The 25,265-nt window shown below is 40.0% G+C and overlaps 1 protein-coding gene across 1 annotated transcript in view; it reads right to left on the reverse strand.

Annotated features, from left to right (window-relative positions):
* LOC132390939 (uncharacterized) overlaps positions 1-25,265 on the reverse strand; it is a 122,799-nt gene that overhangs the window by 84,161 nt on the left and 13,373 nt on the right. The window contains exons 6-15 of the mRNA XM_059963474.1: positions 21,180-21,307; positions 19,711-19,817; positions 15,246-15,310; positions 13,542-13,672; positions 11,465-11,524; positions 9,580-9,685; positions 7,471-7,651; positions 5,309-5,499; positions 5,093-5,197; positions 2,359-2,457 (exon numbers count right to left, since the gene is read on the reverse strand). Coding sequence (XP_059819457.1) covers positions 2,359-2,457; positions 5,093-5,197; positions 5,309-5,499; positions 7,471-7,651; positions 9,580-9,685; positions 11,465-11,524; positions 13,542-13,672; positions 15,246-15,310; positions 19,711-19,817; positions 21,180-21,307 — 1,173 coding nt within the window. The remainder of the gene's footprint in view (positions 1-2,358; positions 2,458-5,092; positions 5,198-5,308; positions 5,500-7,470; positions 7,652-9,579; positions 9,686-11,464; positions 11,525-13,541; positions 13,673-15,245; positions 15,311-19,710; positions 19,818-21,179; positions 21,308-25,265) is intronic.

A 25,265-nucleotide genomic window follows, 5' to 3' on the forward strand; every position in this document is an offset into this window, starting at 1 on the left:
TGGATAGAAAGGGGGCAGAAGCCAGAATAAGAAGTGTGTGGGGGGGAGGGTGGAGGCAGATCGAGAGTATTACAAGCTGACAGTTGAGACCAGGTGAAGAGGAAGGTGGGTGGATGATGTGAGAAGATGCGAAGTGATAGGTGAGGACAGTAGACCATGAATAAAGTGAAGGAGGTGGGGAACCAGAGAGAGGTGATGGACAGGTTATGAGGGTAGGAAAGGAGAGGAGAAGGCTGGTGTTCTTCATGGTCAGTACTAGGATAAACACTTGTATGTGCATATTAATGATTGAAAGGTGGTATATGGGGGTACCAATTCTAAATTGTTTACAACAAAGCATGGGAGGATAAGGACAAGACAGCATAGGCAGGTTGAAAGGGACATGGCAGTTGAAAAACAATTCATTCAGATACAATATTGTAGAGTTAGGTAAGGGAGAAATACAAAGAGATCTAGGAGTCCTTGTTCATCAGTTACTCAAGGTGAATGAGCAAGTGCAGCAGGCAGTGAAGAAGGCTAATGGAATGTTGGCCTTTATTACAAAGGGAATTGAGTACAAGAGCAAGGAAATTCTCTTGCATTTGTACAGAGCCCTGGTGAGACCACACCTGGAGTATTGTGTACAGTTTTGGTCTACAGGGTTAAGGACGGACATCCTGGCTGTAGAGGAAGTGCAGCGTAGATTCACAAGGTTAATTCCTAGGATGTCAGAACTGTCTTACGCAGAGAGGTTAGAGAGAATGGGCTTGTACACGCTGGAATTAAGGAGATTGAGAGGGGATCTGATTGAAACATATAAGATTATTAAGGGATTGGACAGGATAGAGGCAGGAAATATGTTCCAGATGCTGGGAGAGTCCAGTACCAGAGGGCATGGTTTGAGAATAAGGGGTAGGTCATTTAGGACAGATTTAAGGAAAAACTTCTTCTCCCAGAGAGTTGTGGGGGTCTGGAATGCACTGCCTTGGAAGGTAGTGGAGGCCAATTCTCTGGATGCTTTCAAGAAGGAGCTAGATAGGTATCTTATGGATAGGGGAATCAAGGGATATGGTGACAAGGCAGGAACCGGGTATTGATAGTAGTTGATCAGCCATGATCTCAAAATGGCAGTGTAGGCTCAAAGGGCCGAATGGTCTACTTCTGCACCTATTGTCACCTATATTCTGCACCTATAGAGGTGTACAGGAACCAAGAATTCTGGTTTGAATGTGCATGAATCCTTGAAAGATCCAAGGCATGTTGTAAGGATTATTAGTAAAGCACTTAAGGACAGGAATGTTATGCTGAATCTGTCCAATGCATTAATTGGAGAGTAGCCTTGGATTTTGGTCACCTAATTTTCAGAAACATGTGAATATCCTTGAGATGACAAAAAACCAGATTACTACAATGGAGAGATGAAAGATTTCAGTTATAAGCAGTAACTGTTGGGAACACACAAAAGGCCAGGCAGCATCTGTGGAAACAACAGCAGATTTAATGTTTTAGGTTTGTGTCCCTTCATCGGAACTGGGAATTCAGTTTTTCTCTTGGCAGTAGTATAGACTAGCTTACTGCATGACCCCTGTCTTGATATTAGGCAACTCATTACAAAGAAGCAAAATCTGCTTCTAACAGCTACATAAGCTCATGCAAGATGTCCTTTTGTAGATGTGGTCTTAGTTCTTCCTATATCTACCAACAACTTCTCTGCAGTTTAAATCTAATTTGTTTTCCCTCTTTCCAAGTTCAGACAAAGGGTCTTTGACCAGAAGCATTAACCCAGTTTCTTTTTCTACAAATGCTGCCTAACCTGTTGAGTGTTTCCAGAATTTTGATCCTTTTCATTTCAGAATTCCAGTATTTGCAGTTTTGTTTTCATTTTCAAACTAATTCCAAGGTATCTGCCCTGGCTTGGTTTGTCTCTGTGAATCAGATGGGGTAGGTTCAATTTCCACTGGGACTCAAGCAAAAAGGTTTTCTGAGGCTTTATAGATGTATTAGGTTGGAGAACTCTGGATAAGGCATTTCGAATTGAGCTGTCTGGAAAATATACAAGATTTAAAATAGATCAGAAGAGTTACACCTGTATAACACTGGGATACTATAATCGTAGGGACAGGTCTGCTCTGTATAACACTGGGCTACAATACACCTGGGGATGGGTCTGTCACTTAATAAATCTTGGCTACAGTACTGGTGGGGACAAGTTTACTACTGTACTATTAGTGTAATATTTGGGACTGACCACTTTAGTACTGGTAGTCATAATCTTGACAAAGTCGTAAGTTTGAAGGAGCAACTTTGAGGAGACAGGTAGTGAAACTTCAAATCACTTTGGAATGGTGGATTTTACTCCAAGACAAGCAAGTTCCTTACCTGCATCTTCATATCTGAATCCATGTAAAGTAACTGAGCCTTCAATATCAAATCAAGGATAAACGGGTAGGAGAGAAACATCAGGATAATATTGGCCGTCTTTCCCATTTGATTGCCATGCAAGAAATAAAAGCATAAACAGTATTATCATGATATGCCTAGACAAAGATGACTAACATCAAATTTCCCTACAACACCGTAGGAAGCAATTCAGCCCATCAAGTTTGTGATAACTTGTGCCGTGAGAAAGATGTAGATAGGTGGTTCTCAATAGTGAGTGTATGCCGACTCTCAGAACAATCCTATTAAACCCATTCCCCACGGATTCTCTCACATGCCCATCAAGCCCCCATCCAGAACATTCAACTGACCTGTGAACCAGCATGTTTTTACAATGTGGGAGGAAACTGGAGAGCCCGAGGGAAACCCATGTGGTTACAGGGAAATCATGCAAGCTCCATATAGATGGCATCAAACCTGGATGTTTTGCTAAATGACCAATTTCATACAAGCCCCTTCTACTGGGTAAACTGTCTCTTTCTACAGTTATATTAAAAGCAAGAGGATAGTGAGGGATAAAATTGGCCCCTTAGAGAATCAGAGTGGTCAGCTATGTGTGGAGCCGAGGGAGATGGGAGAGATTTTGAATGATTTCTTCTATTCGGTATTCACTAAGGAGAAGGATATTGAATTGTCTAAGGTGTGGGAAACAAGTAAGGAAGTTATGGAACCTATGACAATTAAAGAGGTGGAGGTACTGGCGCTTTTAAGAAATTTAAAAGTGGATAAATCTCCAGGTCCTGACAGGATATTCCCCTGGACCTTGAGGGAAGTTTGTGTAGAAATAGCAGGAGCTCTGACAGAGATCTTTAATATGTCATTAGAAACGGGGATTGTGCCGGAGGATTGGCGTATTGCTCATGTGGTTCCATTGTTTAAAAAGGGTTCTAGAAGGAAGCCTAGCAATTATAGACCTGTCAGTTTGACATCAGTGGTGGGTAAATTAATGGAAAGTATTCTTAGAGATATTATTTATAATTATCTGGATAGACGGGATCTGATTAGAAGTAGCCAGCATGGATTTGTGTGTGGAAGGTCATGTTTGACAAACCTTATTGAATTTTTTGAAGAAGTTACGAGGAATGTTGACGAGGGTAAGGCAGTGGATGTAGTCTATGTGGACTTCAGCAAAGCCTTTGACAAAGTTCCAAATGGAAGGTTAGTTAAGAAGGTTCAGTCGTTAGGTATTAATGCTGGAGTAATAAAATGGATTCAACAGTGGCTAGATGGGAGATGCCAGAGAGTAGTGGTGGATAATTGTTTATCGGGATGGAGGCCGGTGACTAGCGGGGTGCCTCAGGGCACAATGTTGTTTGTAATATACATAAATGATCTGGATGATGGGGTGGTAAATTGGATTAGTAAGTATGCCGATGATACTAAGGTAGGAGGTGTTGTGGATAATGAGGTGGATTTTCAAAGCTTGCAGGGAGATTTATGCCGGTTAGAAGAATGGGCTGAATGTTGGCAGTTTAATGCTGAGAAGTGTGAGGTTCTACATTTTGGCAGGAATAATCCAAATAGAACATACAGAGTAAATGGTAGGGTATTGAGGAATGCAGAGGAACAGAGAGATCTAGGAATAACTGTGCATAGTTCCCTGAAAGTGGAGTCTCATGTAGATAGGGTGGTGAAGAGGGCTTTTGGAACGCTGGCTTTTATAAATCAAAGCATTGAGTACAGAAGTTGGGATGTAATGCTAAAGTTGTACAAGGCATTGGTAAGGCCAAATTTGGAATATTGTGTGCAGTTCTGGTCACCGAATTATAGGAAAGATATCAATAAATTAGAGAGAGTGCAGAGATGATTTACTAGGATGTTACCTGGGTTTCAGCAATTAAGTTACAGGGAAAGGTTGAACAAGTTAGGTCTCTATTCATTGGAGCGTAGAAGGTTGAGGGGGGATTTGATCGAGGTATTTAAAATTTTGAGAGGGATAGATAGAGTTGATGTGAACAGGCTGTTTCCATTGAGAGTAGGGGAGATTCAAACTAGAGGACATGATTTGAGAGTTAGGGGGCAGAAGTTTAAGGGAAACACGAGGGGGTATTTCTTTACTCAAAGAGTGATACCTGTGTGGAATGAGCTTCCTGTAGAAGTAGTAGAGGCCAGTTCAGTTGTGTCATTTAAGGTAAAATTGGATAGGTATATGGACAGGAAAGGAGTGGAGGGTTATGGGCTGAGTGCGGGTAGGTGGGACTAGGTGAGATTAAGGGTTCGGCACGGACTAGGAGGGCCAAGATGGCCTGTTTCCGTGCTGTGATTGTTATATGGTTATATATGGTTATTTGCATTGATTCACTTAATAAAAATATTTGTCTTTTAAGCACCACAGTGAATATTTCATTCTGTGCCACTATGTTCCCTTGTTTGTAAAAAAGGATACCATAAACTGTTCCCAAACTGTTAAGTGATTGCACTTCCTAATTTTAAAAATCTCAGCCTAGGTTTAACTAATCAGATTCACTGTTACAATATCATTTAAAAAGCACAGCTGATCTGAGTAATAGTTCTATTTCCCAAGAAGAAACACTGACAAAATCATCAGCAACTAAGGCATCATAACGAGGTGGCAGCGTGATAGTACAATGAGGCAGACAGTTGCCAACAATAGGTTATGAAACATGCTTGGACATCTGTTTTAATTCAGTGCCAACATTTGCTTGAAACTTACCAGTTGTTCAGCTCTGCATATGTGGGCTATGTCAAATGGAAACAGGCGAAGTTCACTGATGTAGAAATTACTCAGTGGAACACTATGTTTTAACTTCATATTTGCCTAAATGTGAAATACAGGAACAAATTTTCTTAGTACCTGCTGTTTTGTGCTTTAAATGTTGTCTAAATGAGACTTCTACAATATTTATAACCAGTTTTCCCTGATACTTACTTTGTAGAGTAGTTTCAGTACATCCAGTACATTTTTAAAATCAGTTTGTTGATTATTAAACTGGAGGGCACGTGATGGGTGGAGTTGTTGACATAAATGAAAGAGGTCGATTATCTTCCGGGTCAAAACAGTCTTAATTATCTCAACCACAGTGTTCAGGTAAGATGATTTCAGGGTTGACCAGTGTTTTCCTAATTGTTAAAAGAACACAAAATTGGCTATTCACAAATGATCAGGCTACTAGAATAGTAACGGAAGAAACGCATGTAGCTTACGATTTACAATATTTAAAGTTAGGAGCATCCTTGTATACCATAACTGCAGGAATTGAATCTGTAGCTTTCAATAGCTACATAATTTCTCTGGGCATCACTGGTCAAGCCAGCATTTAATACCCATTCCTAAAATAAAGAGATGCAATATTTTGGTCAAGATATTCTTAAAAGGCCGAAGCAACAATTAAGATTTGTAAATAAACTCATTCCCTGGAGAAACAAGTTCTGGTTGAATTGAGTTTAAGATGTATGTTACAGCAATGTATCTCAAACTACACCTGACTGATAAAGCAAAACTAAACTGGTTGGAAATGTGTCTTTAGTCACTAGAACTGAATTTGGAAGTAGAGAGCCTAGTTGAAGTTATCTGGTACACAGGCACTTGTTTAGAAAAGATCCAAAATCCAAACCTATAGAAGCACAGACAGCAACACACAATGGCGCTGGAGGAACTCAGTGGATCAGACCACATTTATGGAAGGAAAGAGAGTAGACGTTTCAGTTTGAGTCACTTCATCTGGACCCTTCAATCCTTTGGGTTCTCCAGTGCCTTTGTGTGTTGCTCTGGATTTCCAGCATCTGCAGTCTCCTCTGTCATCTTCAACAGTGTGACTCTTCAGGAATTATTACAAATGTGAACAAATCTATTAAACATATTTTTAAAAATTTTGCATCATTTAATAGATGCATTTATGTGAAACATAATATAAAATGACATTTAAAAATTACACTGAGTATACAGAAATATCTCTGATCTGTAATCTATATGTGTAATTCAAATAATACAAAGCCCCAAAAAATTCAAACTAGAGATTTCTAGTGTATGACAAAAACAATTGCAATATGCATATTTTGTGCAAGAGACAAAATTTCTGCACCTAAAGCATAGCCACTTATCAGCATTGCTGATTCCTCAATCACATAAGAACATAAAACATGGAACTCAGTGAGTACAGCACAATACAGGCTCTTCATCCCACAATATTGTGCTGACCTTCATACTGACTTGAAGGTCTAAGGTTTCCTCCTTTAAAGCCATCATTTTTCTTTTCTCCATGTGCCTTTCTAAGAGTCTCTTACATGTCCCTAATGCATCTGTGTCTATCACCACCCCAGCAACACATTCCACATACACACCATCTCTGACATCTTCCCTGTACTGTCCTGCAATCCTGTAAAGTTATCCCCTCTTGTATTAACCATTTCTGCCCTGGATAAAGTTATTGACTGTCCACTAAATCAATGACTCCCATCATATTATACACCTCTACCAAGTCATCTCTCATCCTCTTTCACTCCAAAAAAGACTTGCTTAACCTATCCTCATAAGACATTTTCTCTAATCCAGCCAGCATCCTGGAAAATCTCCTCTGCACCCTCTCTAAAGCTTTCACATCTTTCATGAGGCAACCAGAACTGAACACAATACACAAGTGTGGTCTAAGCAGAGTTTCATAGAGCTGCATCATTACTTCATGGCTCTTGAACTCAATTCTCTGACTATAGAAGGCCAACATATCATATGCTTCAGAATCACTATCAAATTGCATGGTAACTTCAAGGGTTCTATGCAAATAGACCTTAAGATCACTCTGCTTCTCCATGCTGCTAAGAACTCCACCAGTAACCCTGTACATTGCCTTCCAAGTTCAACCTTCCAAAGTATATTACTTCACTCTTTTCTGGTTGAACCCCATCTGCCACATCTCTGTCCAGCTCTGCATCCAAACAATGTCCCACCTACAACATCTACACTAACCACAAAACTACCAAACTTTGTGTAGTCTGAGGGTCAGTGTTGAAATTTCTCCTTTTAATTTCTCCAGCCTGGTCTGTAGGTGAATGCAAGTGCAAGAGCAAGAGCCAAACTTGATTCAGCTCTCTTACCCAATATATCCTTTGAGGGCGCATCCAGATGTGCAATGGCTTTTACAAAGCCATTAACCAGATCTCTGTACTCTTTCATTACTTGGCATTCTGGCAGAATTAAGTAAATCATCAGTGCTTCTTCATCAGAGCCCAACCTCTCAAGATGTTGAATTAATTTTGATGTCAGGCTTGATCTTATCTGTAAAACAAACACTTACTATTTGTACAAAGTAGCATTCAGCCCATGCCAGTTCCCAGTCCTGTATATTCCCCTCGTCATTTTCCCTCAGAAGCTTATTAACTCACCTTGGATTCTTTTGCCATTTAACTAATCTTAGGGGTAATTTACAGGAATGATTTAATCTACCAGCATTTCTTTTGGATGTGTTGGGAAAGCAGAGTACCATCAGAAATCTATGCAGACACAGGAAGGGTGAAGACAGGCAACATACAAGGTCAAGATCAAGCCTGGGTTCCTGATGCTGTGAGGCAGAACTGACTGCGACACCACCATCCCTTCCTTGGATGTTATCAACTATGTGACCATTAAACACCCTAATTCAAAATAAATGCCAATCATTGTAGCACTGAATCAGGCTCACGGGTTTGGCAAGTAAGATAGAGAACACCGATTGGGAATAAACATATTAATCAATATTTACAAACAGTAAAAGTTTGGCCAAACATTCATGTTCCTCAAGTTACAGACAGTACAAGGTTCAATGTAAAACAAATATGCTTAGCTAAAAGTGCATGCAGACCATATCTTCTCAAAGGTTACTTGCACCACTTGCCTTAAACAAGTGTAAAGGGGGGGGGGTTTCTTCTTTTTCTTTGTTACTGCGTATGTTAATCAAAATGGCTTCTTTGTTTTGTTAAAAGTAGGAATGCTTCTTTGTTGCAAGAGAGTGCTGGAAGCTTGTTCGGGTTAAAATTTACTGGTAACGAGAATTGTATTCCTTTGTAAACCAATTGGGATTAATGTTCTTTCTTCTAAGTCTGTAAGCTATTGTTGTTGAGCTTTTGGGGAGTCGGCACGAGGGGGGGTGAGAGGGAGACGCAATGCTGTAAACTGGGCAAGGAATGGACCCCAAGCAGGGGTCCAAGGCCAGGAGGTACCCCGAGGAGAGGAGATGAAGCTAGATGTGCTTGGTTGACCACTTCGGGTGGTCCTGAGCTGCGAGTCGAGGAGTTCGGAGGGGATCGAATGGTGGACAGAAGACTTCAGTAATTGAGCTCCAACGGTTGTGCAGGAAGTAGTTTGGACTTTGATAAGTTTGGCGCCTTTTCTTTATTTTCGTTTCCTTCATATATACTGTATGGTTATTAATCAGTTATAGTAATCTTTATAAATTGTAATCATTTAATCGCATATGTTGTCCTGTTTGTTCGTTGGCGAGGTGGGGACATCACACAGCATCCACTCAAGATGATTACCCAGTTTGGCGGGGCTGAAGGCTGCTCCCCCAGATGAGAACGAGCTGAGCGAGCCTGAGGCGACCCAGGGGGTTACACAAGCAAGGAGAGAGCAAGCCTCTTGCACCTGCTACTTTATACCTGGGATGTTTGAAACTGGACACCAGGCGGCTAACCAATGGGAAAAGCAGCTGCAATTTCTAAGCTAACTAATCATGACGGAAAAGGAAAAGTGGGAGGACCTGGGATGGATCAGAGGAAGGAGCAGGGGCAGGGGAATGCAATGGGAAGGGTTACCAAAAATTGGAAATTTCAATGTTCATACAATTGGGTGTAAATTACCCAGGCAGAATAAGCCATGAAACCCACAGGACAACCATGTATATCAGAGAGCCCTCAAGTAAACAAATTTACAGGATTCTGAGAAAGTTAACAGGGCACCTGGATAAACAACTTAAAAGATTAGCACTTCTGGGGGATATAGTCCATATAGATCAGGTATTCAAAGAGAGGACTGCATGCTCTTTCAGTTTCTCTCATTTCATTACAATGAAATGAGTATCACTTCATAACAAGTGATATTAGAAACTTAACCTCCTCTTTTAAATTTAGATTACCAGGTAGCTCCATATGGCTTAATGACACCAATTTTAATAATCTAATTTAGTTTAGCACAACCAGTCATTCCAATGAAATGGTGCAGGTACTTACCACTTTGAAAATCCAGTCTTCTGCAGTAAGCTTCTGAAATATTTCTCTGGCTGCTTCCACATCAACACTCACAAGGTTGTCTCCTGTTTTGCACCGGTCTTCTTCACTATAAGGCAAATATTACAATTTCTAATACATCCTTAATATAATAATTCACAGCATAAATCAATTAATCATCTCAAATTCTTCCAAATCCAACATGTCAGCATGTCTCCAAACACAAAGCTCAATGGTATTACACAAGCTCTTTTCTAATTTTGCCTGAGTCTGTTTTAACTCAATGCCTCATATTAATAAAGAGCTATATTTTCATTTGGCTGGGTGTACAATTAAACATTATTTCTTTCTATCATGCAAGTTCAAAAAATTTGAAAAAGTGCAAGAACACAAATTAGTTTTGCCTACTCGTCAACATGTTAAGCAACCATTTACCCTTTGAAGGATACTTCAGTAACCTGTCAGTCAGAACATAACTGGTGATGATTCCTTTCCTCCAACAGATGTCGCTTAACCCATTGGGTTCCTTCTGCAAGTCATTTTTGCAACAGTTGGTGCCAATCTCTACTCCAAGGGAGATATTGAGTTCAAGCCACACTCAGGGCACTTGAGTTTACACATTGTATAGTGCCATGGGAGTTCTGCACTATTGGTGACGCAGTATTCCAGAAGAGATGTTGAGAATGTTATGTAAATATTCTTCAGCAACATTTTTAATCAGAGTCCTTCAACCATTCAACATCAAATAGATGATGTGGTCATTAGTGACAGTGGCATCATAAATTGTAAGTTAACTACTCATAGTAAGTATTTTGCCAACTGTGGAGCACTTTAGGATGGCCAGAATTTGTGACAGGATGTTTTATAAAGAGAAATGCCTCCTTTTCTCATGCCTTTAAATATAACATATCCAAAATGGAAAGAGGGTACATTCTGCCAATCTACACCCAATGTTATGAGCATTGAAATTTCCAATTTTAGTTAACCCTTACCACTGCATTCCCTTGTCCTTGCCCCTTCTTTTGATCCACCTCAGGTCCTCCCATTCTTTTTTCCTTTTTCCATACACCCCGTCCAGCACCCCTTCACCCACCTTGCCCTCTCTCTCCGGGATCCATTTACAAACACTTCATGCATATATCCTCTCCCCATCTGGTTCCATCTCCCCTACATCTCAACCTTAATAGTTTTCCATTTTCCTGGCCTGCTGCGTTCCACCAGATTTGTGTATGTCCTTCATTTTCCCCTTCCTTGCTTTTCAGAATTCCAGCTCTTGTACCTTCTGTGTCCCCATTTATCTCCCCCTAGCCTCTCTCAGCTTTCACCCTACCTACCTCACCTGATTCAATCTACTCCACTTTCATATTTAACCTTGTTTGCTTCCATCTAATATTCATCTGCCTCTGTCCCCAAAATCCATCCACCCTCTCACCAACCTGGTTTCTTCTGTCTATCATCCCTTATCTCTTCTTAGTTCAATTATTGCTTACCAAACTCCACTCTCCCCTTTACATTGACTTCCCTCTCCATTCACAGTGTTAATGTAGAGCCTTGACCCTAAATATTGACAATTCATCCCTCGCCTCCAGAACCTACTAAACCCACTGGTTTCCTCTAGTAGTTTGTTTATTGATAAAATTAAAAAAATGCTGGAAATACTTGGTTGCATCTCTGGAGAGCGAAAGAGAATTAACTTTACAGGTTGATTACCTTTCAGTGGATCATTGTAGTCAAGTTGAAACTAGCTTTCTTCCCAAAAATACTGCCAGTATTGCAGAGTATTTTCAGCAGTTTCCATTTTTATTTTGGTTTTTAAACATCCGTACCTTTTCATTTTTTGTGTCATGAATCCAGATTGATGTAAATACTGAGCTCTTATTTCACTCACCCTCTCTTGAGGAAACTCCCAACCAGGCAGGACGGGGATGAAAATATTAAACCAATTTCCCTATAATATGAAAGATAGTAAGTGTTACATTGCTCATTTGATACTGTGATACCTTCTTTTGAATTTCTAGAAAAGAAATATCTGACATAATGCTCCCATGTAAATTTTGGAATGAACTTCAAAGAAATGCAACCAACAAGTAGTCAGTTAGTGGAATATTGTCCACAGCCCTGGCCACCTCATTTTGGAACGATGTAGACACTTGAGAGAGATGCAGAAGAGATTTAACATAAAACTGCCTAGATAAGAGAGCATGTTTGATGAGGTTAAGTTGAACAAGTTACAGCTTTTCTCTTTGGAGCAAAAGACAATATGAGGCGACTTGATAAAGGTATTTATGATGACAAGAGGCATAGATCAAATTGATAGCCAGAGACCTTTTCCCAGAGCGCATATGGCTAATACCGGTGGGCATAATTTTAAGGTCATTGGAGGAAACTATGGGGGACTGTTTGTAAGTATTTTTTTTATACACAGAGTGGTCAGTACACATATCACCCTGCCAGGGGTAGTGGTAGATGCAGATACATTAGGGGCATTTAAGAACCTTGTGAACTCTGCCATGGATGGTCCCAAGACCAGATGTTAAAGGAAGAGCGTTGGGCATGGGGGCCAGCATCCCCATCCCGTAAAAACCCTGAGCTACCAAAACACCAACTGCAGCTCCAAAGATCTCATTGATGAGAGAGGAGGGATCTCCAATGATGGACTATACCTGGGGACAACTTGAAGGACTAGCCTAGGACTGACAACTCTGGTGGACTATGTCTCAGTAGGGGTGATAGTCTTAAGAAGAAGATCCTCTTACGTGGACAATAGAAAATTGAGGGCTGTGTAGGAGGGAAGGGTTAGGTTGATCTTAGAGTAGGTTGATAACATATTGAAAGGCCAAACAACACACACAAAATACTGGTGGAACACAGCAGGCCAGGCAGCATCTATAAGGAGAAGCACTGTCGACTTTTCGGGCTGAGACCCTTCATCAGGACACATATTGAAAGGCCTGCACTTTGCTGTAGTGTTCTATGTTTAATCTGCTAGAAGAATTCAACATGTCAACATGTCATTTGTGGGTGGAGTGTTAAGTTTAAGGGCTAAACCCTGCATCAGGACTGGTTAAGAATTTAGACTTAAAACTTTGACAATTCTTCCATCCCACAGAATTCCTCCGGCACGTTGTTTGTAGTTCCAGATTCCAGTAGCTGCAGTCTACTGCCCTCAAAAAAAGTTGCAGGCAGCCCAAACAAACTTGTGAAAAAATATTTTGGTGTCAACTTCTTAAAAAAAAATCAACAGAAATTCTGGGAGTAGAACTAGTGCTGAGCTTCCAAAACGTAGGATGAATGTTCAACCTCATTCGAGTAGAGGACTGATAATTGAGAGGCCCACAGTATTGTAATTTCAATATGTTATTAAACAGGTAAAATAACATGGATTGATCAAGGTTTTTGGTTCAAAATAATTCAGTGATGTGAGCATTCAGTCAGTCTTTCCAACAGATAATTATGAGCAATCTCTTTCACTATTTTTTTATTTTATCCAACTAAGAGACTCGCAGGAGCTAGTACCGTTAGAAAGCTGATGGGGTTGAATGAATGGAACTACATGCTCTTTCTTATTGGCCAATTAGCCCCATTAGTACCACCAAGATTCTGAAGCCATTGTGTTGGAAAATCCTAGCTGAAGAGTAGAAGCAGACTCAGTACTCATTTACAAATGTACCTGAGATGGAAAACCTGTGAATTAACAAGGAACAAAGAAGGATAAATTGAACAGATCCTTCAATGACTGAGCTGGCATAGGTTCAAAAAATTAAGTAGTCATTGTTTGTGCCTTATGAGTCTATTATATTGCTTGCCCAATGCATAAACTGAGATTCTGCAACAAACTGGCTGGAATGACTCACTGTTGGGAATTCACACAAGCCCACAAACATTCTTAGTTGCATCGGATGCGAAGAGTTATCTTAAAGCAAAGGACAGAAACCAAATAAATAACTGATATAAACAGTGCTGACCTTTCTGCATGAATTCTTTCTGCAGCATTGTATTCATCAATGTTGATCCATCTCTCAGCAATGGTTGTATCAAATATGAGCATCTGCTCTTTACTGTCTCTGCAACGAAGGTCAACTGCAGGCATTTGAAGCTGAAAGTAAAATACTATAAATAAATGAATCAGACATTGAACTGCTGCAACTTAATTCAACTCCAGAGTCCTTACTTAAATAGATAGATGATGTAACAACAAACTACTGACAGAAAGATTAAGAACAGGAGGCTAATTCTAGGTATCGTTGAAACACATTGACAGGAGAAATAACAATAGGTCATTTCCACTTTCTGGAGAGTGTAGTTCAAGGGGGCATTGTCTCAAGAGGAGGGATGGCAATTTAAGGGATGACAGAGGGTAGGAAATCTGCGGAAATTTCTGCTTTAGGTGCTCAGACTGAAACAGATCCTTTTGAACAACAAGTGAAGTTATGTTTTCCCTGAATGGCTGAGCGGTCATCTCCTGCTTTTATTTCTAACATTCTTGAAATAATTGTCATGAATGAGGTAGGGACTGGAAAGATCCTGAACATACATATGATTAATCTGGTATCCAGTGTCATAAACGAGTATTCTACTCCAACCACTTGTGTAATGTATTTTATGGTATCTTAATCTAATGTGTGCAGATGAAATTCTTGCAAATCTAAGGTTCAAAATTCTAGTTAATGATCTTATATCAGGAGTATTTCACATCTATACAGTAATCCACCATATAGTAAATGGCATGAATGATTTCTTCTCTGATTCATTCTTGTAAAGGTGTTTTGTCAAATGGGAGAGGACCACATTTTTGGCTCTGCATAATCTAGCCATGCCACAGAGATGTCTGTCTTGCTTGGAATCCCTCCCCTATAAGTGACATCCACTTGTCAACCAGTATTCCAGAAGGCGTGTGAGCAACTGGTCAGACAACATGTGGCTGTGATAGGTGGGACTGATCTGAGTGAAGCTCTGTTGGGTGTTAAGTACATCATGGAGGTTCATGATAAGTTATGGCCTTAATGTGCACCTCACTTAAGTGTGAATGTAGATGAGGAATTGGATTTTCAATATTTTTATGGTAATTGCAACAGCTTTATAAATACTTTACTATAGCAACATGCTTTGATGTTGGTTCTACACTAATGCTGTTTTTTTTTCATTAAGAACTCCTGTACTCACCAGAAGGAAGTCTTACGGCAGATCATGAAAACCATGGAGACTGTTGCCAGGAAATCTCTACTCATGATCTATCAGACAACTGTTTCAAAAATATCACCATGTGTTCTGTCTGTGCCTTCATTTTGTCAGCAGCATTTTGAGAACTACTATGCATGGCTGGATACAAACAGGGCTCCAAGATTATTTCCTAGATCACTTTGCATGTCCTGCTGCCTTTAAATAAAACCTTACCCAGATTGACATTTGTTGGCTTGTTGTTTTTCTGATGTTTAGTATGATTTTGACTCTCTTCATACATTTGCAACAATCTCTCAGGATGTCCTTTACCATTAGGCAGGAAGTACAGAAGCTTTATGTCCCATACCACCAGGTTCAGGACAGCAATTTCCCTACAACCATAGGTACTTGGACTAACCTGAACAACCCTAATCCTACCTCAGGAAAAAAAAAAATTGTGGGTCACTTTTTGCACTCTCATGGACTTAGCTTTTATTGTTTTTGCTTACCTTAGTCTGAAAAAAATTAATGTTTGGTCCTGCAAAGATCTTGTAAACTTTGGCATGTTGGGTCTCTGTAAGAAATATGTGTTTGGTAAGAAAACATCTGATTTGGCATTTTGGATACATAATCCATATTTCTCATGTTTCCTTACAACAAAGGTGGCCACTTGTTCCATCCAACCTATGCTAGGTCACAGAGTAATCCTTTCTGTCTATTTTCCGCACTTAACTGTTACTTTTCTTGCTTGCAAGCCTATTAATACCACCTTGATTCTCCTGCCACATCTTTGGGATGTGGGAGGAAACTAGGGCATCTGAGGCAACCTGTATGCTAACAGGGAGAGCATGCACTCTCCAGAGGTCGATGTAAGCCTAAATGGCTGGAGAACTGAGGCAGCAACACGATTTGCTACAACATGAAAAAAAGCTAGAGGACTTCAACAGGCCAGGCAGCGTCGACGGAGGAAAATGGACAATCGATGTTTCAAGTCGAGACCTTTATGGCCATTAGCAATCCATAGAAGCTGCCTGATCCATTGAGTTCTTCCAACATTTTAAGCATTGCTCCAGATTCCAGCATCTCTTGTGTCTCCAGCACTATCTGTAAACCAGAGATACCACGAGGTTTAACTGGAAAAAAAATAAAGACTTATGCGTTTTCCCTTCCTTCCCCCCACCTTCTAACTCTGACTGCTTGTCTTTTTTCTCAAGTCCTGATGAAGGGTCTCGGCCCAAAAGGTAAACTCTTTACGCTTTTCCATAGATGCTGCCTGGCCTGCTGAGCTCCTCCAGCATTTTGTGTGTCTTTCTTGGGTGTTCAGCATCTGCAGATTTATCTTGTTTGTGATTGGACTTGCATTTTTATAGCACCTTTTAAATCCTTTCTGTGACATTGCAAAACATGTTGCAGGCAATAAAGTAATTTTGGAGCAAGCTATTGCAATCTCAAAGGATGAGGGCTGAGGCTACGTCCACACTACACCTGATAAATCCATAACCGAAGCTTTCTCTCTTCGTTTTTACCCTCCAACCACACTAAAATGGCATTTTTGTCCCCTGAAACCGGAGCTTTTCAGAAACTCATTCCAGGGTGGGTATTTTTAAAAATGCTGCTTGGGCAGATCAGTGTGGACGGGGTAACCGGAGAAATCTGAAAACGCTATCAGACAGCAGCACGCCGTTACATTGTTGTTGTTTTTTTTTTAAACGCAACCTAACAATATCAGAACAGCCCGCAACGAGGTTGAAGCCAGAAATGTACTCACCAAATACTTTGACCCATAACTTACAGAATAAATAAGTATACTCACTTTGCCCTGTTTTCTGTCCTTGCTTGTATGAAGGTGGTTTACCTATTTATGCAAGTACTTCTCTGACAATAGATGTGTAACAGCCTAATGTAACATTGTATGGAAATACAAGGTAACACTGGCGCAGACATGTTTTACACATTTAACAAGGGGCTTTATTAACGCAGAGTTAGTCAGTTTTTCAATGTTCATCATCAGCCAGGTCATACAGTCCGTGAACTCCCTGTCGGTTGTCTTCATACGCTCAAGTATTTGTTTTTTTTAAACTTTTAAATCCTCCTGAGAGACAGCCAACAGCTGCCCATTGTTTAAGTTTTTCTAGTCTGTAACTGAACAAACATGCATCATCTTGCACGGCGAGATTCGACAACAAGTATGTCACTTGTTTTCGGTAGATGTGTCCTGCGCATGCGAAGTAGGAGGAAATCTGCTGAAATCCTCGTTTCAATGTGGACGGAGATATTTTTAAAGAAGCATAGTGTGGATGCCTATCATTTTTACGTGAAACTGGTGTTTTCAATACTATCCGGTCTAGTGTGGATGTAGCCTGAAATAAATCCGTTTTAGTGAATCTACTTTCCATATAGCAAGCTCCCAAACAAGATGCTCTTGTGAACCACACCAAAAGCCGGAAGACAATTAAGTGCACCTGAGGGATCAGGAGGTGCCTTGTTTAAATAATTAGAATGAAATAAAGAAGCTTCTGCAACAGCACCACAAAGTGAAAACATGTACAATATGGTTCCAGTTAATTAGGCCATTTGTTAATCAGGGCAACTGCTTATTTGGAACAACTCTTAAAGAACAAAACCAACACACACAAAATGCTGGAGGAACTCAACGGGCCAGGCAGCATCTATCTGAAAAAGTAAATAGCACATTTCAGCCTGAAATGTCAACAACCACCCCTCCCCAAAGAATAAAAATTAAAATTAAAAACATAGCTGAATTTACTTTGTTTATTTGGGACATCATGCTACTAAATTGGGACAGGAGACTTTAATAGAACAAAGAATAGTACAGCACAGTACAGGCACTTTGGCCCACAATGTTGTGCTGACCCTTAAACCCTGCCTCCCATATAACCTCCCAGCTTAAATTCCTCCATAAACCTGTCTAGTAGTCTCTTAAATTTCACTAGTTTATCTGCCTCCACCACTGACTCACTCTCCAAGTGAAAAACCTTCCTCTAATATCCCCCTTGAACTTCCCTCTGCTTATCTTAAAGCCATGTCCTCTTGTACTGAGCAGTGGTGCCCTCGGGAAGAGGTGCTGGCTGTCCACTCTATCTATTCCTCTTAATATCTTGTATACCTCTATCATGTCTCCTCTCATCCTCCTCCTCTCCGAAGAGTAAAGCCCTAGCTCCTTTAATCTCTGATCATAATGCATACTCCCTAAACCAGGCAGCATCCTGGTAAATCTCCTCTGCACCCTTTCCAACGCTTCCACATTCTTCTTATAGTGAGGCGACCAGAACTGGATACAGTACTCCAAATGTGGCCCAACCAGACTTTTATAGAGCTGCATTATTACATTGCGACTCTTAAACTCTAACCCTTGACTTATGAAAGCTAACACCTCATAAGCTTTCTTAACTATCCTATCTACCTATGAGGCAACTTTCAGGGATCTGTGGACATGTACCCCCAGATCCCTCTGCTCCTCCACACTACCAAGTATCCTGCCATTTACTTTGTACTCTGCCTTGGAGTTTGTCCTTCCAAAGTGTACCACCTCACACCTCTCTGGGTTGAACTACATCTGCCATTTCTCAGCCCATTTCTGCATCCTGTCAACGTCTCTCTGCAATCTTCGACAATCCTCAACACTATCCACAACACCACCAATCCTTGTGCCGTCTGCAAATTTGCCAACCCACCCTTCTACCCCCACATCCAGCTTGTTAATAAAAATCATGAAAAGTAGGGGTCCCAGAACCGATCCTTGTGGGACATCACTAGTCACAACCCCGCCCCCCCCAATCCAAATGTAATCCCTCCACCACAACCCTCTGCTTTCTGCAGGCAAGCCAATTCTGAATCCACCTGGCCAAACTTCCCTGGATACCATGCCTTCTGACTTTCTGAATAAGTCTACCGTGTGAAACCATCCAGTTTTTACATAGCGTTAGTAGCAATCACTTGTCTGGCCATTAAGACACTATACTGTGCTTAGAGTAGCACTAAGAGGAGAAAATCTACAGATGCTGGAAATCCAAGCGACTCATGCAAAATGCTGATGGAATTCAGCAGGTCAGGTAGCATCTACGGAAAAGAGTAGACATTCAATATTTTGGATCAAGACCTCCCTTCAGGGCAGTCCTGATTAAGTGTCTCTGCCTAAAATATTGACTGTCTACTTTTTTCTATTGATGGTTCCTGACTGCTGAATTCCTCCAGCATTTTGTGTATTACTGTGCTTGGAGTGAAAAGTTTTAAATAGCGTCAGTTGTATGTTTGTGCTCAAAAAGCAGTGATTGTTTGTCACCGATAGTTGGCAAGAGACATGCATTTTGACAATTTAGAACCATTTCGCTCACTGTAGTTTCAACCATTCAAACTTGGAGATGTCAGTAGTGGTCAGGAGTGAAAAATTAATCGATTTTACTACTTCAAGTTAAAAACTATTAAGTATTTGAGAGTATCATCTTGAATGTTACAATCAAAATTAAGGTTTGGACTGGAACTGCTCTGTTGATAACTATAAGGAACTAATACAGTTTTATATTACTATAGTTGTAGTGATAGTGTTCTAATTTATTTCATTTAAATACCAGCTAAATGGTAGTTTGTCTTTTTTTAAATACCTTTTTAACTAATTCCACAAAACTTCAGCTAATTGGAGCAGCTGCTTAATTAGGCCAAAATGTACTGATCCCAATGTGTCTCAATTAACCGGAATCCGGAATTTTTGTTTCAAAAGAAGGATTAATGAACTTATTTAATATCTCATTTACATTTATCTTGTGAATGCTGCTTTCCATCAACTCACCTTGGCGAGTCTGAACAGTTCGGGAATCTACACAACTGATTCCATGAGACATTCCGTCAATGGCAAATAACTGCAGAAATGTAAACTGCCCTTGCCAACTTTGTTTCAAACGTTATGGGATGAATATGAAATGCAAAGTCAGGAGTGAGTTGCTGTCGTTTGATTACCTTGTTGAATTTGGTTTCCTGATGAACCTTTCTCTGTTTTTCCCTGGTTTCCAAAGCCAAAGGAGACAACGACATTCAAAGAGGGGATGTAGGCGAGCGTGTGATCACTAAACAACAGAAGTCAACAGATAGAGTAGATCAAGTTACTTTCATACACACCAGGTTACAATGAAATTCCAGTCCCGATGAAGGCCTCAAATCAAAATGTTGACTACCCACTTCCTTCCACAGAGGCTGACTTACCCGTTGTCTTTCTCCTACATACTGTATGCTGCTGAAAGAAATTTCTTCATTGACATTTCACAGAGAAACCATGGTCATGATTAATACAGCAATGAATACTATGAACACAAAGCAGCAGAATGGGGAAAGATTGCAGTGCATTCTGAAATAGTGCAAAAGTGATATGAACAGAAAAGTTTGAGAATGTAGCAGCACCTCCAGAAAGGGAAATTACCATGTCTGTGTAATGCAATGAACTTTGCTGCTTCTGTGCTTGGATTTCCACGAGAGATTTCAATGATCAAATGCACTAAGAAATATAGCACAATGCCTACTGTGTTTCAAGAATAACTATACGTCACAATAAATTATGCATTATAGATTTGCATTTAAAATGCAGAAAATAAGATATGGTTTGCAAGGGTATTTTTAAAAATTTCTGTATCTGTAATTATAACTGTTAAAAAGAATATCAATAACACCTCCTCTGTTAAAACGTACGCTGTATTGCAGAGGAACACCTGTTTTGGGAAGGTGTACACAGCAGAAGGCCAAACCATTAGGCAAAACGTATAAACAAATTTGGTGAAGCCTCTATTATCATATCTTTAAACTCCAGAGTAAAAATCTCACAAATTGAGGGACATGTGGACCAGGATACCATGCTGGTCACTGAGCACAAGATGATGGGAGAAATGGACTGACTGAAAGTCAGGATGAGTTTAGGATGAGAGGGAAAGTAGAGTGAAATTGAGGTGTGGTAGGTAACAAAAGCAGAGAAATCTGTTTGTCTTCCCACAGCCATCCATTGACAGTAAAATGAAAAAGAAGCCAGTTTTATCTATGAAAAAATGCAATATCTTTGTTCATCTAAGTAAATCAGATGTTTTTAAACATTCCAGAAGTTCCCCAGCTGCCATAACTCCATAACTGAGACTAATCTTATTTTTTTTAATTCCATATTTGTTTGAAGTAACCAGGCTTTGAACAAAATGCATTTCTCTCAATGGCTCAGAAATCCAGTTGGATTTCAGTAATTTAATCACAAAACTATATCCAGGCATGCAAAGGACATGATAACAGATGGCCAGTTACACACCCCCAGCAAATAAAGATAAATTTCTCTTCCACCAGTCTATTGCATACTACCTTGCTGAATCATTGAATTTATTAGAAAACACCAGAATAATTTCTATTTCTGTGAAAAAGAGCAGGCTCACTGGGCTTCAAGCCTTGAGGTTACTCACCTCCCACAAGCAATCTGGGAAACTTCACCCTTGATTTGTTCTACCTTTTGAAAAGACGTCACATTGCCCTTCCTTCCCAGGCCTAGTTGCCCGGAGCTCCCATCTCCACATGTGAATACAGCGCCATCCTGTATAAGGGAGTGGGGTGGGTGGTGTCACAGTGGTAAAATTAGGACAGATTATCCAGAGTTAAACAAAAGGTAGTGGAATTACTAACCCCTTATTCCTTCCCAAAATCCTCCACAAATTTGCGGATCCTGGCTGACTTTAAGCTTTCAAATCTGCAATATTTACCTGTAGATTAAATCCTAATTAGTTGACTCATTGCTTTTTGTAGCCCTATATTGTGTCCAAATTTCCTGAGCAAACACGAGGAAATCTGCAGATGCTGGAAATTTGGACAACACATACAAAATGCTGGTGGAACACAGCAGGCCAGGCAGCATCCATAAGGAGAAGAGCTGTCGACGTTTCCGGCTGAGACCCTTCGTCAGGACTAACTGTTAGTCCTGACGAAGGGTCTCACCCCAAAACATTGACAGCGCTTCTCCCTATAGATGCTACCTGGTCTGCTGTGTTCCACCAGCATTTTGTGTGTGTTGTCCAAATTTCCTGCTGCGTTTCTCAACAACCAAGGGTGGCTGCTTTTTTAAAGTATAAATTGCTTGTACTGAAATTGTGTGCAGCATCCTGAGAATGTTATTCCAAAAGCATCAATCTGATTTCCTAATCCAATTCAAATGAATGTACAGTTCAGAAAAAATACTATACAAACAGCTTGGCACCACTCTATAGAGATACAATAGTCTTCATTCCTTTCACAGTAGCATTGAACTTGGGATCTACACATCAGATGCTGCATGAACTCAGCATGCCGGGCACACTGACCCACTGAGTTCCCTCAGCACCTTGTGTATTGTTCTAGATTCCAGCAGCTGTAATCTCTTGTGTCTTCACTGAATCCACTCCAGGGTTTCAGATTTCTGGATGATGGGGTTCTCTTCTGGGGAAGCTCTGACCTGTGCAAAAAGGGTGGGTGATATCTGAACTGGAAGGGGACTAACATCCTCGCAGGCAGGTTTGCTGGAACTGTTGGGGAGTGTTTAAACTAATTTGGCAGGGCAATGGAAATTGGAGTGATAGGGTAGAGAATGGGGCAGTGGGTATATAGGTGGATACAGTGTGTAGTGGGACTGTGAGAAAGGACTGGCAGATGTTCGGGCAAAACTGCAGTCAATGTGATGGGTTGAATTCTGTTTTTAAATTAAATAATAGGTTCAACAGTTCAACAGCTTAAAAAAGTGAGAATGAAGTAAAAATTCAGTATAGTGCAGGAGAGGTTAAGAAAAGACAGAAATTTAGAAAGGGGTAGGAATTTAACTCCCAGATCATGTGGGCAAAATAAATAAGGATGATAAATAGATAAATGCAGGGCTGAATGTGTTATTTCTGAATGCTCACAGTATACAGAGTAAGGCAGATGATTTTGTATGCTTTGGGCATCATTGAGTCACGGCTGAAAGAAGATCATAGCTGGAAGCTTAACATCTAAGGATACACATTGTATCAAAAGGTCATGCACTTTGGTAGAAGGAAAAAAAAAGGTGTAGACTATTTCCTAAACAGGTAGAAAGCTTAAAAGTCAGAGGTGCAAAGAAACTTGGGAGTCCTTGTGCAGGGTTGCCTAAAGTTTAACTTCTAGGTGAATCAGTTGTGAGGAAGGCAAATGCAATGTTAGCATCCATTTCGAGAAGACTAGAAATATAGGATTAATCCCAATTGACATCAATGGATCTGGAGTTGAGAGGGTGAACAGCCTTAAGTTCCTCAGGATACACATCACTAAGGATCTCACGTGCCTATACATACCGGCTGTGTGGTGAAAAATGCACAACAGTGCCTTTTTCACCTCAGAGTTGAAGAAGTTTGGTATGGGCCCTAAAATCCTACAACCTTTCTACAGGAGCACAATTGAGAGCATCCTGACTGGCTGCATCACTAGCTGGTATGGAAACTGTGCTTCCCTCAATCGCAGGACTCTGCAGAGAGTGGTGTGGTCAGCCCAGTGCATTTGTAGATGTGAAATTCCCACAGTTCAGAACATTTGCAAAGGCAGGTATGTTAAAAGGGCCTGAAGGATCATTGGGGACCTGAGTCACCCCAACCACAAACTGTTCCAGCTGCTACCATCCGGGAAACAGTACTGCAGCATAAAAGCCAGGACCAACAGGCTCCGGGACAGCTTCTTCCACCAGGCCATCAGACTGATTAATTCATGCTGATGCAATTGTATTTCCATGCTATATTGACTGTCATGTTGAAGGTACAATCAACCGCTAAAATAGTGGAGCAGAATAAGTTTAAAATCACCGATCTTGAAAACCGATCTCGCAGACAGAACTTGCGTATTATTGGATTTCCCAAAAGTGTTGAGTCTGGTGACTTAACTGAATATTTCTCTAACTTATTGTGGGAAATTTTTGGCGAGGACACTTTGCGGGTTAAACCTACTATTGACCGTGCCCACAGAGTTCCGAGATTTTCGGCTGCGAGAGACAAGCCATGAGCTGTGATTGTCCGTCTCCATTATCCTCGGGAGAAAGAGCTTCTAATTCGATTAGCTCGTCAGAAAGGTATGATTTCTCACAAAAACAACAAGTTTCGTATTGTGGAGGACTATTCATTCGAGGTAATGAGGGCGAGAATCACTTTTAAACCAGTGATGGCAGAGATTCATTCGATTGGACTTAAACAAGCTTCAAGATACCCAGCGAATCTCAGAATTAAGTTGAGTGATGACAGTCAGCACTTCTTTAATACTCCGGAAGAAACGAAGAAATTCGTTGAAGAATATCGATCTTCTAGTACAAGTTGAACTATGCTTAATGTTGAAGAAGAATTTTTGGAGAGAAGACGCCATTCCGCTTTTAGGCTTTAACTTATGAAGCTGCGGTATAGCTTTTTACTTTGGTCTGTAGACCTGGTTTTTTTTTTATTATCATGATTTACAGATACTCTTTTAATTTTACTATAATTTTTTAAATTAAGTTTTTTTTTCCTCTGGATTAGATATACATGTTAAGATCTTGTAATAATGATTTATTTTTTAAGATGTCATTTCTTTTTCCCATAAGACTTTGCTTTCCGTAAGCGTTTATTTGCCTGTATTTGAGAATGGGACGAATGTCTTGAATTTTTGGACTTTTTTTTACATATATTGTAGTGGTTATTGAATCCTTTTTAAATCTTATTTTGATGACCTTTTTTTAAAAAAAAAGATTGGCGAATTTACATTTATATTCTGTAATATGGTCCTTTCAAAATGTCGTTTCTTCTTCCCATAAGTCTCTGTTTTTGAAACGTCATTTTCTTATATTTGAATATGGAATCTTTTTTTAAAGGCATATTACACTACTTTAAATTTCAATGGTTATCCTTCTTTTTATTAATGATTTTTTGCTTTTTTATATTATTTTTTCATTTTGATTGATATATATTCTTTTTTTTTACAACCCTGTATTTATATCTGGGTGTTATATAGTTTCTCTTTTCTTTCTTTTCATGAAGTTGCCATCTTGAAAATGGGGGTAATATTAGTATTAGTTTGTGCACCTGCCGCTTGGCTCTTTTTCAAGGGGTTGGGGGAGGGGGTAGGGATCTTTTATCATGCTTTTGCTTTTTATTTTTTTGCTTTTGGTTTATGGGCCGACTTTAAATTATTAATATTGTTGAGGTGTCATGTTCTCCGGTTGCTCCTGAATCATTTTTCCTTCTTCCTGAATTATGGGTTATGTGTCTTTTTAACCTTTTATGATATACACAACTAATATTGGCATGATGGATAAGTCTATTAACTTTATCTCTTGGAATAGTAATGGTTTAAATCATCTGATTAAACATAAAAAAATATTTAAAGTATTCCATAGACTAAACGCTAATATTATTTTTGCACAGGAGACCCATATTAGGAGGGAGGATAATCAATGTTTTTTTAGGTTCTGGAAGGGTCAACAATTTCACTCGAATTGTACCGCCAAAATTAGGGGTGTGTCTATTTTTATAGACCCCTCAATTTCGTTTACACAT

Source organism: Hypanus sabinus, chromosome 3 (genome assembly GCF_030144855.1).
Source record: "Hypanus sabinus isolate sHypSab1 chromosome 3, sHypSab1.hap1, whole genome shotgun sequence".
Lineage (NCBI taxonomy): Eukaryota > Metazoa > Chordata > Chondrichthyes > Myliobatiformes > Dasyatidae > Hypanus > Hypanus sabinus.